The following is a 14314-nucleotide window of genomic DNA, read 5'->3' as shown; positions in this document are numbered from 1 at the left end:
AATCCCCAAACTCACCGGAGCAGAATTCCCCTGTAAACCACATTTACATCCCCCAGTACTGGGGCTGGTTCACACTCCCCACTCCCAGCCTTAGGACTGCGGTAAAGTATGCCAGTTAGCAGCAGCCCATGAGGGGCTATTACTACAGATGGGGGTTACACTGTCGCCACGATCTCTCTCTGTAACCCTCTCCCTACACCAGGACCTGAGCCCTGGTCTACGCTACAAAATTACTTCAGTATAACTCAGTTGCTCGGGGTGTGAATAATCCATACCCCTGAGCGATGTAGTTATACTGACGTAAGCACTGGTGTGGGCGGCGCTATGTTGGCGTGACAGCTTCTCCCACCAGCAGAGCCACCGCCTCTCGCGGAGGTGGATTTACTAAGCCAACAGGTGAAGCTCTCGCCCATCAGCTTTGAGCATCTTCATTAACCCTCTACAGCAGTGTAGCTGCACTGATGCAGTGTTTGTAGTGTAGACCTGTGTGAGAAAGTGGGGTGGTCTGCAGCCAGCTANAAACCCTGTAAGAAGAATTATAATTTATATGCTTCTTGACAGGTTTCAGAATAGCAGCCGTGTTAGTCTGTATCCGCAAAAAGAACAGGAGTACTTGTGGCACCTTAGAGACTAACACATTTATTAGAGCATAAGCTTTCGTGGGCTACAGCCCACTTCTTCGGATGCATAGAATGGAACATATATTGAGGAGATATATATACACACATACAGAGAGCATGAACAGGTGGGAGTTGTCTTACCAACTCTGAGAGGCCAATTAAGTAAGTGAAAAAAAACTTTTGAAGTGATATGCAAACTAGACACAATCAACTCCGGTTTGAATAAGGACTGGGAATGGCTGAGCCGTTACAAACATTGAATTTCTCTCCCCTTGTAAGTATTCTCACACTTCTTATCACACTGTCTGTACTGGGCTAGCTTGATTATCACTTCAAAAGTTTTTTCCTCTTACTTAATTGGCCTCTCAGAGTTGGTAAGACAACTCCCACCTGTTCATGCTCTCTGTATGTGTGTATATATATCTCCTCAATATATGTTCCACTCTATATGCATCCGATGAAGTGGGTTTTAGCCCACGAAAGCTTATGCTCAAATAAATGTGTTAGTCTCTAAGGTGCCACAAGTACTCCTGTTCTTCTTTTTGTCCCACCGAGTGGCACAAAGGAGCCATATGAGAGGCCAGGGTGTGGCCAATATAATTGATTAGAGGGTATTTTAGTTTTCAAAATAGTTAATTAAATTAACTTAAATTCTTCTAACTACCTATAATGGGAATTGCACTTCTAGGTTACATAGGGTGCCTAGTTGTAAATGACTGCAGGCTCAGGCTCTCGTGTGTTTCAGGGTTTCACACTCTGCAGCGCAGGAGCGGCTGTGAGATTCGGGAGGATGGCGGCATCGGGGGGTCCCGGCAACTTGCATATGATGGGGACGACGTCCTCAGCTTCGATATGAACACTTACACGTGGGTAGCCGCGGTCAAGGAAGCTGAGATCACCCAGCGCAGATGGAATGAGGAGACAGCTGATCTTCAGTATCGGAAGCAGTACACAGAGAAGGGGTGTATTGAGTGGCTAACAAAATACCACCAGTATGGGAAGGAGGCTCTTCAAGGGAGAGGTGAGGGGTGAAAAAACAGACTCCAAGGAGAGACTGCTGAGCTGGAATTGATATGCAAACTAGACACAATCAACTCCGGTTTGAATAAGGACTGGGAATGGCTGAGCCATTACAAACATTGAATCTATCTCCCCTTGTAAGTATTCTCACACTTCTTATCAAACTGTCTGTACTGGGCTAGCTTGATTATCACTTCAAAAGTTTTTTTTCTCTTAATTAATTGGCCTCTCAGAGTTGGTAAGACAACTCCCACCTGTTCATGCTCTCTGTATGTGTGTGTATATATATCTCCTCAATATATGTTCCATTCTATATGCATCCGAAGAAGTGGGCTGTAGTCCACGAAAGCTTATGCTCTAATAAATTTGTTAGTCTCTAAGGTGCCTCAAGTACTCCTGTTTTTTTTAGGGTCTCTGTGCGCTGCTCCTGCCTGCAAACACCGCCCCCACAGCTCCCATTGTCTGGGAAAGAGAAACTGTGGCCAATGGGAGCTGTGGAGACAGTCCCTGCAGAGAAGGGCAGCGCGCGGCGCCACGTGCTCCCACGAGGGGCCTCACTGGGGTGTTGGTCTCTTCCGGGAGCGATGTGGGGCCGGGGCAGGCAGGGAGCTTACCTTAGCCTTCGCTGCGCCCCTGACCAGGAGCCACCTGAGCCCCCTCCCACAGTCAACACCCCAAACCTCCTCCTGGACCCCAACCCCCTGCCCCAGCTCTGACCCCCCCTCCCAGATCCAGTACCCCAAAACCCCTCCTGCACCCCAACACTGTGCCCCAGCCCTGAACCCCCTCCTGCACCCAAACTCCCTCCCAGAGCTTGCACCTCTCACCCCCTCCTGCACCCCTGCCCCAGGCTCAGCCCAGAGCCACTTCCCACACTGCGAACCCCTTGGCCCCAGCCCAGAGCCCGCACACCCCCCCCCGAACCCCTGCCCCAGCTTGGTGAAAGTGATTGAGGGTGCGGGAGAGTGAGCAACGGAGGTGGGGGGGATGGAGTGAGCGGGAGGGGCTTCGGGGAAGGGGCTGGGTAGATCCTGGGTTTCCCTTAAATTCAGAAAGTGATCCTGGGTGTAAAAAGGTTGGAGACCCCTGCCCGAGAGCTATAGGTGGCGGGTATAATAGGCCAGGGGAGTCTGCGGCTCAGCCACCAACCCTGCTGCCTTCGAGAGCGCGGACACCTGGGCCGTGGTGGCCCCTCCTGCTTTACCCCTGTGGCCCTGCCCACGCTCCACCTCTTCCCGTCCCTGCTCTGCCCCTCCCCTGAGGCACCCGCTGCTTGTGAGTCCCTCCATGGGGTGGAACAGGGGCGGGACGCGGTGAACGGTGGGGGTCTCAGGGAAGGCGGGGTCGAGTGACTTGCGGAGGGGGGTGAAGGAGGGGAGGGACTGAATGGGTGAGAGCCAAGTGTGAGTGGGGCCTGGGGCGGAGCGGGAGTGGAGTGTGGGCGGGGCCTCAGGAGGCAGCCGCACAGTTGTACTTTAAACCCGGGCTAGCTGGCCCAGCTGGGGGCGTGGGCTAAAGCCTGGATGCCACTTTCACTCGGGCTGGTAACCCCCCTCCAATGTCCTCCAATATCTTCCCACAATTCCCCCCCACCTGCCCTGGGTGCTCCGAAGCTGAACTAAGAACACTTTTGCACAGGGACCCCAGCAGGACAGACCAGTTCTCCCACAATTCACTGGGAAAGAATCGTAGAGCAGGTCAGTTCATTGCCGTGCAAAGAACCATGGGATGTGTCCCCAGAGGTCCTAACAACACACCCGGGAGTGCAGCACCTGTGTGGACACCGTCGCTTGAGTGTGAGATTGCCGCGTGGCTGCTCTCACCTGGGCGAGGCTAAGCTGGGCGCTCAAATCTGGGTGCCAGTCACCTGAGTTAACTGTGCGGTAAAGACATACCCAAGTCACACTTCAGTCCTACCCACAAAGCCATATCCACATTGGAGCTGCGCTAACCTGGATTAGGTGCTAGGTGGGACTGCTGGGGGCATATCCCATGATTCTTAGTGCCGCACTGAGCTGTGATGCTCCATGAATCGTTTTGCAGTGAATAGTGGGAGAACGTGTCTGCCCCTCCAGTGCCCCTGGGTGCAATGTTCTTAGCCCACCAGGTCAGTAAACTGAAGATAGCAGCACACTCGGGTGAGGATATTCCTGGCGTCACCTCTGTTCCAGTGCTGTGTACAAGCAGAGCTGGCAATGTGGGCTGTAAACGCCAAATCGGTGCATACAAACTGGTCGGTGATTTCTGGTGCACAAGAAGGGAGGAGGTGGAAGGTGGGAAGAAATATGGTCCCAGGGAATTGTAGGAAGACGCCAATTAGCACTTGAGTTAAGTAGTCTGGGTTACAGCCTGCATCCACATTGCAAAGTGGGCAGGCTCCAGCCTGGGTTCTGACCCACACCCCAGCCAGATAAGCTAGCCTGGGTTCAAAGTACATCCAGACCCGAGTCAAAGGTTTTTGTGTGTGGACGGTAGGGGGGGGTTTGGGCTAAAACCCAGGTAAAGACCTAGGTTAACTGTGCAGTGAAGACATATGGAAAAACACCACGTTCAGCTGTGTGAACCGATTTCAGAGCGACTTGCAATCTAGTCAGTTTCATCATGTGAGTTCAAAAAGCTTCACTGCCCCAGAACCCCGTTCCTGAACAAGACACTCCCCGCACAGGTGATCTCTCTCACTCGCACAACCCTGAGCCCCACCTCCGTTTGGAGTTTGGGGTTTTTGTGTGTATCATTTTGTTATGTGGGGTTCTGGTGACAAAGTGGTGTCTGAGCTCAAGTCTCCAGCATTCCCCTGCTCAGAATGCAATTGTACCATCGTGTTTGTGTTCATTTGGGAGACTTGGTGTTTAATCCAGTCCCTGATTCATTAGCATCTATCACACTTCTGAGTTTGGGTCTCGTACTCCTTCTCTATCCTCCCCCATCTGCACCTCAGACTCATCCACCGGGCTCCTGCTTTATGTAGGTCTTCTACCCTGTTCCTACCTTCCCCAGCCACAGAGCGTGCTTTTAAAGGGACACCATAGATTTCCCCCTCCCCCCTCTTCCCCTCCTCCCCCACCAGTATTCACTGGTTCCTTTTCCATTTCAGAGCCAAAGTCCAATGTGATCCCCATTGTGGCTGGAGTGATCGGTGCCGTGCTGGCTGCAGTAGTCGGAATCCTCACCTGGAGGAAGATTGGCTCAGGTAGAGGGCCTGGGGGGAGTGGGGGGGTTTTCTGCCTTCTGTGGACTGGCTGGGCCATGCAGCCCTAGGGGCAGCAGCAGTACGGAGCCCAGGGTCAGTGCTGTGACCGCCCCTCTGGGGGCTGAGCCAGAGGCCCCGGGGTGGGAGCTGCTGCTGGGCCAGACCCAGACACTATAGAGCAGTGGTGGGCAACCTGTGGCCTGCAGGCTGCACGCAGCCCATTGGGGTGATCTGCTGGTGGGCCACACGACAGTTTGTTTACATTGACCGTCTGCAGGCACGGCCGCCCACAGCTCCCAGTGCCCGCGGTTCGCTGTTCCCGGCCAGTGGGAGTTGCAGGGGGCCGTGCCTGTGGACGGTCAACGAACGTCTGCAAAATGTCTCGTGTCCCGCAGTCAGATTACCCTGACGGGCCGCAGTTTGCCCACCACTGCTATAGAGTGAGGGAGGGACACTGCTCACACTGAGATGTCTTCTTCCCTGTCCCTTGTACTTGATCTGTTGTGGGCCCCTGAGTCTCTGAGCCCCAAATGTCAGTGCTGGCCTGAGGGCCTCGTTTCTGGGCTGTGGGGACAGACCGGAGCCATCGCCTGCCTTGGAACCGCACTCACTGAAATCTGCCCTTCTCTCTCTGCAGGGAAAGAGAGAGCTGGCTACTCACCTCCAGGTAAGAGAGAGAGAGAGACACACACACACACACACACACACACACACACCTCTGAGCGACTGTCTGTGCAGCTGTTCATATTGACCCTGTGCACTCCGTTCTCCCCCGGTTCACACAGGCTGGAGAAAAGTCCCAGAAAGTGCCATTGAAATTCCATTGTGAGCTCTTCAGATCCAGTGACTCTCTACTCCAGGCCTGTTTCTGTAACGTTCTTGGCTTAGCTGCTGTAGCCCAGAGGTCCCCAGGGCCCAGAGGCAGCTCAGTGTATCTGGGGCTAGTGATGAATTATCATCATCCCAAAAGCTAATACCTGTGAATCTCACACTGCTTCTGACATGGCTGTGAATGGGGTTTCGGTGCCTGTGAAATCCTGTTACATAATCAGGGAAAGATGAAGGGGTGTGAGGAGAAGAGTATCTGGACCCCCCCCCATGTTCTTCTGGGAGACACTAACCCCCTCTTCTCCTCCACAGGAAGTTACCAAGGATCCAACTCCTCCACAGAAAATAAGTTGGTCGGTGAAGGAACTTCTGTTCCAGGTGAGTTGCTCTCAGAGACGCCTTTGGGGGAGACACCTACCCTGAGTCACCCAGACCCTGCCCCTTTGGGATCTTCACATAGTGCAGCTCCCAGATAACCCACATGTGAACAGCACAGAGAGAACCAGGACTTCAAGCTTGAGCGTCCCGAGCCTCTGCAGCCACTGGAGGGCATCACACACTGGTGCTCGTTTAGCCAGTGCCAGACATGCTAGTTTCCCCATGACAGGGTGAAACAGCCAGGAAAGGGTTAAGGGCTGCCTGCTCAGCAGGGAGGGGAAGGAAGGAAGGGGCATGGGAGGGGAGGGGCTGACAGGGGCAGGGGGAAGGGGTTCTGGGAATTGCTTTGCTGGGTGTTACTGCTCTAGTGTTTTAATAATAAATCAGGCCCCCAAGCAGATGTGGGGCTGGTACTGGTTCTTTCCTGGGCTGGTGAGAGCCACCACTTACACCTCCTTTACTGGGTGGTTCTTGGATAGGGTGGAACGTGGTAGGGTTTGCTCTTTGCAGAAGGGCCCAAGGGGGGCCCTCTGTACAAGTTGACCTGCAAGGCACCCCTCCCTGATCCATACAGACACAGCCCTGGGATCAGTCCTGATTCTCCCTCTGCTCTATTTGTGCAGCGTAAGGGAGCGGGTCAGTCTGTGCCGCCGGCTGCAGGGATCCCAGGGAGAAGAAACCGGCACAGACTGATCCGATCAGCACCTTCCTGTCTCCGTTTGGTTCCCGCGGTGTCCCATGGAGGTGTTCGGGCGCCTCTCTGCCCACTTAGCAGCTGCGTGCTTTGTAAATGTATTGTTAGAAAAAATTAATGACGGGATTGCACAATGTATTCTCAACATGAAGAATAACAAGAAGCATATAAGAACAGGAGTACTTGTGGCACCTTAGAGACTAACAAATTTATTAGAGCATAAGCTTTCGTGGACTACAGCCCACTTCTTCGGATGCATATAGAATGGAACATATATTGAGGAGATATATATACACACATACAGAGAGCATGAACAGGTGGGAGTTGTCTTACCAACTCTGAGAGGCCAATTAAGTAAGAGGAAAAAACTTTTGAAGTGATAATCAAGCTAGCCCAGTACAGACAGTTTGATAAGAAGTGTGAGAATACTTACAAGGGGAGATAGAGTCAATGTTTGTAATGGCTCAGCCATTCCCAGTCCTTATTCAAACCGGAGTTGATTGTGTCTAGTTTGCATATCACTTCAAAAGTTTTTTTTCACTTACTTAATTGGCCTCTCAGAGTTGGTAAGACAACTCCCACCTGTTCATGCTCTCTGTATGTGTGTATATATATCTCCTCAATATATGTTCCATTCTATATGCATCCGAAGAAGTGGGCTGTAGCCCACGAAAGCTTATGCTCTAATAAATTTGTTAGTCTCTAAGGTGCCACAAGTACTCCTGTTCTTTTTGCAGATACAGACTAACACGGCTGCTACNTATTCTGAAACCTGTCAAGAAGCATATAAATTATAATTCTTCTTACAGGGTTTCTTCTCTGAACACTGCTGTTTCTAGCTCCTGGTGCCCCTGTACAATACAATAGCTGATTTTGGGTGTGGTGACTGTTAAGTTTTTGTTGTTGTTATTATTAATGCTTATAATACAGTAACTGAGTGTCCTGCTCGGAGCTGGTAGCACTGTCCCCAGCAGCAGCCTGGGGAAAGCTCCATGGGGCAGGAGTAACTTCCTGGCCGTGATCTGTGAGTCGGTGAGCCCCTCTCCATTTCCCTGTTACTGAGGTCTCCTGCTGTACCAGGAACAGGTATAGGAGAGGCTCCGGGTCAGCCAGGGTCTGCCTGGGGAAATTCCCTTAACAATCCTTTCCCCTCAAAAAACCCTGGTCCATAATTCTCCCACCCACCCCCAGCAACCCTCCCGGTTCACTCCCAGGCTCCTGACCAGCAATTACTCCCCGCTCCCTCAGCTCCTCCGGTACCCCGACACCCCCCAGTCTTTGCACCGCTTCGGGGGGGGGGGACAGGGAATCCGGTTCTGTAGCTTAAATGAATTATTACTCAAAGTTCTGGATTAATATTCCTAGTAAGGAATCTACTTATCAAAACATTGCCTGAATCTTTGTTGTTGTCTGTATTGTTACAATATACTTGCAGACAGGTATTTTGAAATACATTTTTAAAAAGTAATTGACACTGGTGTGATTATATTGTGTTATTTTGACAAATAAAATATGCAGAATTTTAAAATATTGTGCGCAGAATTTGTAATGTTTTGTCACAGATTTCCGCAGCAGTGATTTCCTTGCTAGGTCTCTGTGCTGCCCGGGCCCGGCTGCCAGGGGATTTGCTGGCTACAGACCCAGCAAACAACCCACCTGATCAGCCACTAGAGGAGCCCGCAGCCGCTGTATCATGTGCCCGTGAGTCAGGCCCTTTCCGAGAAATCACCTGGGAGAGGAGAAACCTTCCCTGGCTGGGCTCCGGGGGGCGCTGCTGCCTCGCCGTAACCCAGCCTGGGCATCATCCGGCCGGGCGGGGAGCCGGGCTCTGGGGCGCTGGGACAGAGACATCCCCTGCCTGTGTGAGCCACCCTGGGCCTCCTCCCTGCCCTGCCCTGCCCTGCCCTGGGGCGCTCACCCGGGGGCAGCGCTGGGATGGGAGACCCAGACCCGGCACTAGCTGGGCATGGGGCATCGGGGGCAGAGACACAGGCTGAGCTGGGGGGGGGTCATGCTGGTGTCCGGGGTAAAGTCCCCTATGGATGCAGCGTGACCCCCAGCGAGTGGGGGCTGATGTTCCCCTGGCCCAGAGACACACGGCCCCCCAGTGCTGTAAGGGGGAAGGGGGCTCCCAAGTCTGGACAACGCCAGGGGAAAGGCCCAGCGGGGTGAGCGAAAGAGCCCGCGGCCCGGCTGAGGAAGGGTCAGCTCGGCCGTGCTGGGGTCAGGCAGCCATGGCCAGACGCAGCAGCCAGAGGGGACGGCTCGGGGCCGTGAGCATCGGGGTGAAACCCTGAAACTGCGGCTTCCTTCCAACTTCCTCCCCCGGCTGGACCACCAGACAGGTCAGTGCGTGGGGGTCCCTGGGTGAGACCCGACATCCCCACCACCCTGTGTGGATATTACAGATCCCACAAGGCGCTTTCCATAGGAGCAGGGCTTTGCCCCACTGTCCTTGGCCAACATTTCCACTCAGTATCTGGCTGATGCGCTCTTCCCCAGAGGTGGCTGCATTTCCACGGGGCTGCGTGTGCTGTGGGAGGCCCCTTAGGACGCAAGGAGCGCTAGCAATGGCAGGAGGGCTGCGACCCTGAGCTACGTCTGCTGCTCTAAGGGAGTCGGATTTTCCATTGTGGTTACACCGAAAGGCCAGAGCCCAGCCCAGGCCCTGTTGTGTTGAGTGCGGGACAAACACATCGGACTGACAGCCCCTGCCCTGACGAGCTGATTTAACGAGGTGGGGCTGAGGGGCTGCCAGTGTTGTCAACTCACAATTTTATCACGAGTCTCATGATTTTGGGGGTTTGGTGTAAAGTCCCAGCTCCTGGAGCCCGATGATTAGGTGAGAATTTCAGTTTTTTTATTTTTTAAAGCAAGTTTCATCCTGGTGATTGCAAAGAAACACTTAAAAACAAACCCTAACGACTCAGAAACCAAATTATCCCCCTTTGGCTTAAAAAGCATGAGTTTTTTTTTTAAATCTCATGATTTTTAGGGGGCTTCAGTCATGACATTTTAGGGGTTGCTTATAGTGCATATACATGGAAGAGGTGACTTTTGAGGAAGGAGCTGATGGAGAAGGTTGGCAGAATTGCTTGGGAAATGTGGCTAAAACATACTATTTCCCCCCCACACACACATTGTGTAATTAGCCTGTGGAACTCACTGCCACAGGATGTCACTGAGCCAGGTTCACAGAGGGACTGGCCGTTTCTGTGGCTTACAGACTATCCAGGGCCGGACCAGTTCATGCTGACAACGGGCAGGGATCTCAGACCTCGCGCTGCAGGGCCTGAGCCGATCTCTGACGATCCCAGACCAGGAGGAGCCCGGACATGGGACAGATTGTCCCACAGCTGCTCCTGCGGGCCCTGGCCCCTGGCGCTGACCCGGCCGGCACCGGTCACTGGCGCGGACGGGAGCCTGGCCCGGAGGCCCCTGGCTCTGACCCCGGCTGGCGCTGGTCACTGGCGTGGACGGGAGCCTGGGCTAAGTGGACCTGGGGTGTGATCCAATGTAGCAATCCCTGTGTTCCTCAATAATAATCCCGTTTGTTCCCGTCCCCTGCCCCGTGTGTGTCCCTGGGGGCTGCCCTGCCCCCCTCCCCACTCCTCACCCGCTCCAGTAAACAGATTCGGTTCCATTTTCCTCCCGGTTAGAGAACGAGGGGGATCCCGGGGGCTTTGGGATGCACAGTGACCCCGAGCTGGTGTAGGACCGGCACAAACACAGCGCCGGGCGCTCCCCGAGCCTGGCTATAGCGGCAGAGAAACGAGCCCGTCCTCCCAGTGCCAGACTGGGACTAGAGACTGTTCTACAAACACTGCGCCCCTCTGCACCCCAAATCCGTCCCTCCCGCGCCCCCCTCGGTCAGCGCTCCCCGCCGCCAGCCACTTCACGCTGGGCCGCCTCTCAGCCTGGGCCTGAAGCGTCTTTAGGGGCCTCACTAGAAAAGGGGGCAACCCCCCCGGAACCCTCACTGCATGGAGATCTGGGGTAAGAGACCAGCTCCCAGCCCCCTGCCCCAGCTATGGGGCGTACAAAGGTGACCCAGGGCTGGGGAACAGAGCTGGGCCCCGTCTATCGCAGCCGGGGGTTGGCAGGTGTCGGGAGGGGGGTGATAAGAGGCTGGTTGTAAAAGCCCCCTGGGAGGGGCAGGGAAGGCGGGAGCTGGGACGCGGGAGGAGCTGGGGTACAAATCTCTAACGCGGGTATAAATCAGGATAACTCGTCATGGTTCTGCGCTGATCTACCCCCTCCGGCCCCGTGTACCCGCCCAGTGAGTCTCACACGCCGCCTGCGCTCGGAGAGGTTTATTGGGTACAAAAGAGGGGCCGGCCCGGAACTCATTCATCGTAGAACTTGGGGATCTCGTCCCCCAGGAACACCTGCTCCACGGCGCCCGACTTGGTGATGGTGACGAGATAAATCACCCCCCCGCTGGAGCCGTCCCGGCTCATCGCCAGGGCAATGGCTGGGGAGAGAGACGAGGGGTTAGTGAATCGGTGCCACCAGAGGGGAAAGGCCCCGTGACCCGTTCCCCACCCCCCTGAGCCAGCCGGTCCCCCCGCCCTGGGGCTGGATCAGAGCCAGTGCTCCCTGGAGGGAAAAGGCCCCGTGTCCCGTTCCCTGCCCCCCTGAGCCAGCCAGTCCTCTACCCTGGGGCCAGATTGGGGTCACCGCGCACTGGACCTGCCGAACCCCGCCCAGGAGCAGTTACCGTTCTTGGTGAACTGGCGACACTCCTCTGGAGTCATCCCGGGCTTATAGGCTGCATCCACGTAGCCGTAAATGTAGCTGCTGCCGGAGCCACCGATGGCGAAGGGGTGGCGGGTGAGCATCCCCCCCAGCGTCCCGTACACCTGTGGAGCGAACACATGCCAGGTGAGAGCGGCCCGGCGCAGGCTGGGGCAGGGCGGTTGTGGCACCATGGACAGGGGGTGACTAACGCTGACATTCAAAGCACTGACTGCGGTAAAGACCGGCTGTTCCCTCGGCCCCCTCCCGGGTCTCAGGGTGAGGGTCTCTCCTCACTGCCCTGCATGGACGGACACACAGCCAGGCCTTGGGGCCTACCCAGCCCGCGGCCACGTGAGTATCGACAGGGCAGGAGGTTCTGGGTTCACACCCCCCCGGGGGTGCTGGCCTGGCTCCCGGCGGCTGGTGACCTGCCCAGCAATGGCCAAGGGAGGGAACGAGGACACATTAACGGGGTGTTTTTACCAAGCCTGGCCGGGCCGAGGAGCCGTGGGGCCCTGCGGGGAAGCGACCGGGACGTACCCCGGGGCAGGTCTCCTTGCCCGGCTGGTGGGTGAGATGCGGAGCTCAGCCCCGCTGGGGGCGGTTAATGTTCACCCCCTTTCTCTCTCCCCGAGGGGGCCAGGGCCCCTTTGCACCCCAGGCATGGCTTGTTCTGGAGCATTAATCGGTTTGGCTGGGACACTGCAGGGAGACGGGGATGGGCCGAGGGGAGGAGAACGGAGGGGAGGGGGTCGCAGCAAAGACACTGCAGCCAGGCCCTGTGGGGGGCCAGGCTGGTGGATACCGTAGGGGGCAGACGGACACCCCCCCGCTGCCAGCCCCCCCGCCCGCCTCACCTGCCCCCCTTTCTTCCGGTCCCATCCCGCCACCATGAGATGCGCCGACAGCTCCTCCTTGTACTTGTAGCTGACGCCTTTCACCAGGCTGGCGGCCGCCAGGACCAGCGGGGCCTCGTCCATGTCCAGGCTGGGGAGAGGAACGGGGGGAGGGGGGATCAGTGATAACAGGAGGAGCCGCCCCGCACAAGGGGCCATGCGAGCTCCAGCCCCCCCTCCCCCGCCAGCTCCCCCAGGGGACCCCGCCCGGCCCCCCCGCCCTACCTGTGCAGCTCCAGCTGGTAATGCACCATGTCCGCGACGGCCTGGGCGTCGGCGGCGGAGCCGGAGAGAGCGCAGTAAATCCGCTCGTGCAGCGGGGCCAGCTTATCGAAGACCCGGTTCACCACGGCCTCCCTGGGGGGGAGAATCCGGATCCCAGCGTGAAATCCAGAGCAGTGAGCGCAGAACCGGAGTCAGACCCGGGCGCCCAGACTCAGAATCCAGGACCTGCCCCGCTCCCGGCCCCCTGTGCTGGGGTGGGACAGGCGCCCACCCCCTGCTTGAGTGTAAGGCGGGGAAAGGGTTAATGACCTGCAGACCCCAGTCCCTGCTCCCCCTGCCCAGCAGAAAGAGGCTGCACCTGGGCTCTGAGCAGGGCCAGGGGTGGCTGTGGGGGGCCCTGAGCAGGGACAGGGGTGGCTGTGGGGGGCTCTGAGCGGGGCCAGGTGTGGCTGTGGGGGGCTCTGAGCAGGGCCAGGTGTGGCTGTGGGGGGCTTCGCAGGAGAACCGGGGCAGGAACCCGGGGTGTGTGTGGACGCTCTGGGAGGCTGCTCCGGCGGCTGCAGAGAGCCTGGGAGTGGGGTCTGTGCAGGGAGACGGTTCCCCGGGAGGGGGACTCGAGTCCGGCTGGAGAGCTCGGCTGGGCCCCGGGGAAGCCGAGGGGCTGCGGACAGGATCCAGGTGGAGGGGATGGGGCTGGGACATGCGCCTAGCTAAGGCAGGGTCTCCATCACAAACTCAAGGTGGGAACCGGGACCCCAGAGAGCAGCGACCAGGCAGCTAAGGGATGGGGAGAAGCTCCGACAGCCCCGCACAACGTAGGCCCATCCAGTGTCCCTACGCGGGGGAGCGAGAGAGATTCCCTCTATTCACCGGGGACCGGAACAGGAGTCTCACTGAAAAGCGATGAGGACAATCCGTGCGTGATCCAGGGCGAGCCGGCCCCACTGCAGAGCCCAGCCCCAGCGCAGGCCGAAACCCAAACACCAGGTGTGACCCCGGCCCGGAGGGGGTGACAGACACCTGAGGAACAGCCCTGCGCCCCCTCCCTTGCACCAGGGATACGGAGCGGGGTGAGCTGTGATAATTCACCCCCACGCCCGTCGGCACCTGTCACCTGGCTGAGACCCGGCACTTACCCCGCAGACACCCGGGAGTCGGAGCCCACCACGACCCCACCGTCAAACTCCACCGCCATGATGGTCGTCTGGGGAAAGGGAGGAGACGGGTTCAGTGCAGGGACCCTCGGAGCCCGGGGGAGACTGGGGGTCACCCCACGCCGTTCAGGGAGCCGGCACAGGGCTCCCCCCAAACCTTCTCACAAGGGGAAATGAGCAGAGCAGACCGGCCACGTTTGCATCCTGCGGACTCCGTGCTGACCCCTCCAGGTCAATGGGGCGACCGGCAGGAACCTCTACCCGTGAACCTCCACAGCACAACCCCCAGTGGGGCTGCAGGCAGAGAGTGTAACTGGCCCGCACACTGCGACTCTACTGGGGGAGAAGGGGAGCCAGGACTCCTGGGTTCTCCCCCCGGCTCTGGGAGGGGAGTGGGGTCTAGTGGTTAGAGCAGGGGAGCTGGGAGTCAGGACTCCTGGGTTCTCTCCCTGGCTCTGGGAGGGGAGTGGGGTCTAGTGGTTAGAGCAGGGGAGCTGGGAGCCAGGACTCCTGGGTTCTCTCCCTGGCTCTGGGAGGGGAGTGGGGTCTAGTGGTTAGAGCAGGGGAGC

At 57.1% G+C, this 14314-nt stretch overlaps 1 protein-coding gene across 1 annotated transcript in view; it reads right to left on the bottom strand.

The window, feature by feature from the left end:
* Positions 1–11028: 11028 nt before the first annotated feature.
* The window catches only part of PSMB9 (proteasome 20S subunit beta 9), a 6439-nt gene continuing 3153 nt past the window's right edge, over positions 11029–14314 (bottom strand). Inside the window, exons 2-6 of the mRNA XM_034785138.1 lie at positions 13728–13795; positions 12592–12723; positions 12328–12457; positions 11451–11592; positions 11029–11204 (exon numbers count right to left, since the gene is read on the bottom strand). Of these exons, the coding sequence (XP_034641029.1) occupies positions 11077–11204; positions 11451–11592; positions 12328–12457; positions 12592–12723; positions 13728–13795 (600 nt within the window). The 3' untranslated portion in view covers positions 11029–11076. The remainder of the gene's footprint in view (positions 11205–11450; positions 11593–12327; positions 12458–12591; positions 12724–13727; positions 13796–14314) is intronic.

The sequence above is a fragment of the Trachemys scripta genome, chromosome 11 (assembly GCF_013100865.1).
Source record: "Trachemys scripta elegans isolate TJP31775 chromosome 11, CAS_Tse_1.0, whole genome shotgun sequence".
In the NCBI taxonomy this organism is placed as follows: Eukaryota; Metazoa; Chordata; order Testudines; family Emydidae; genus Trachemys; species Trachemys scripta.
This window is presented reverse-complemented; position numbering and strand designations above follow the sequence as displayed.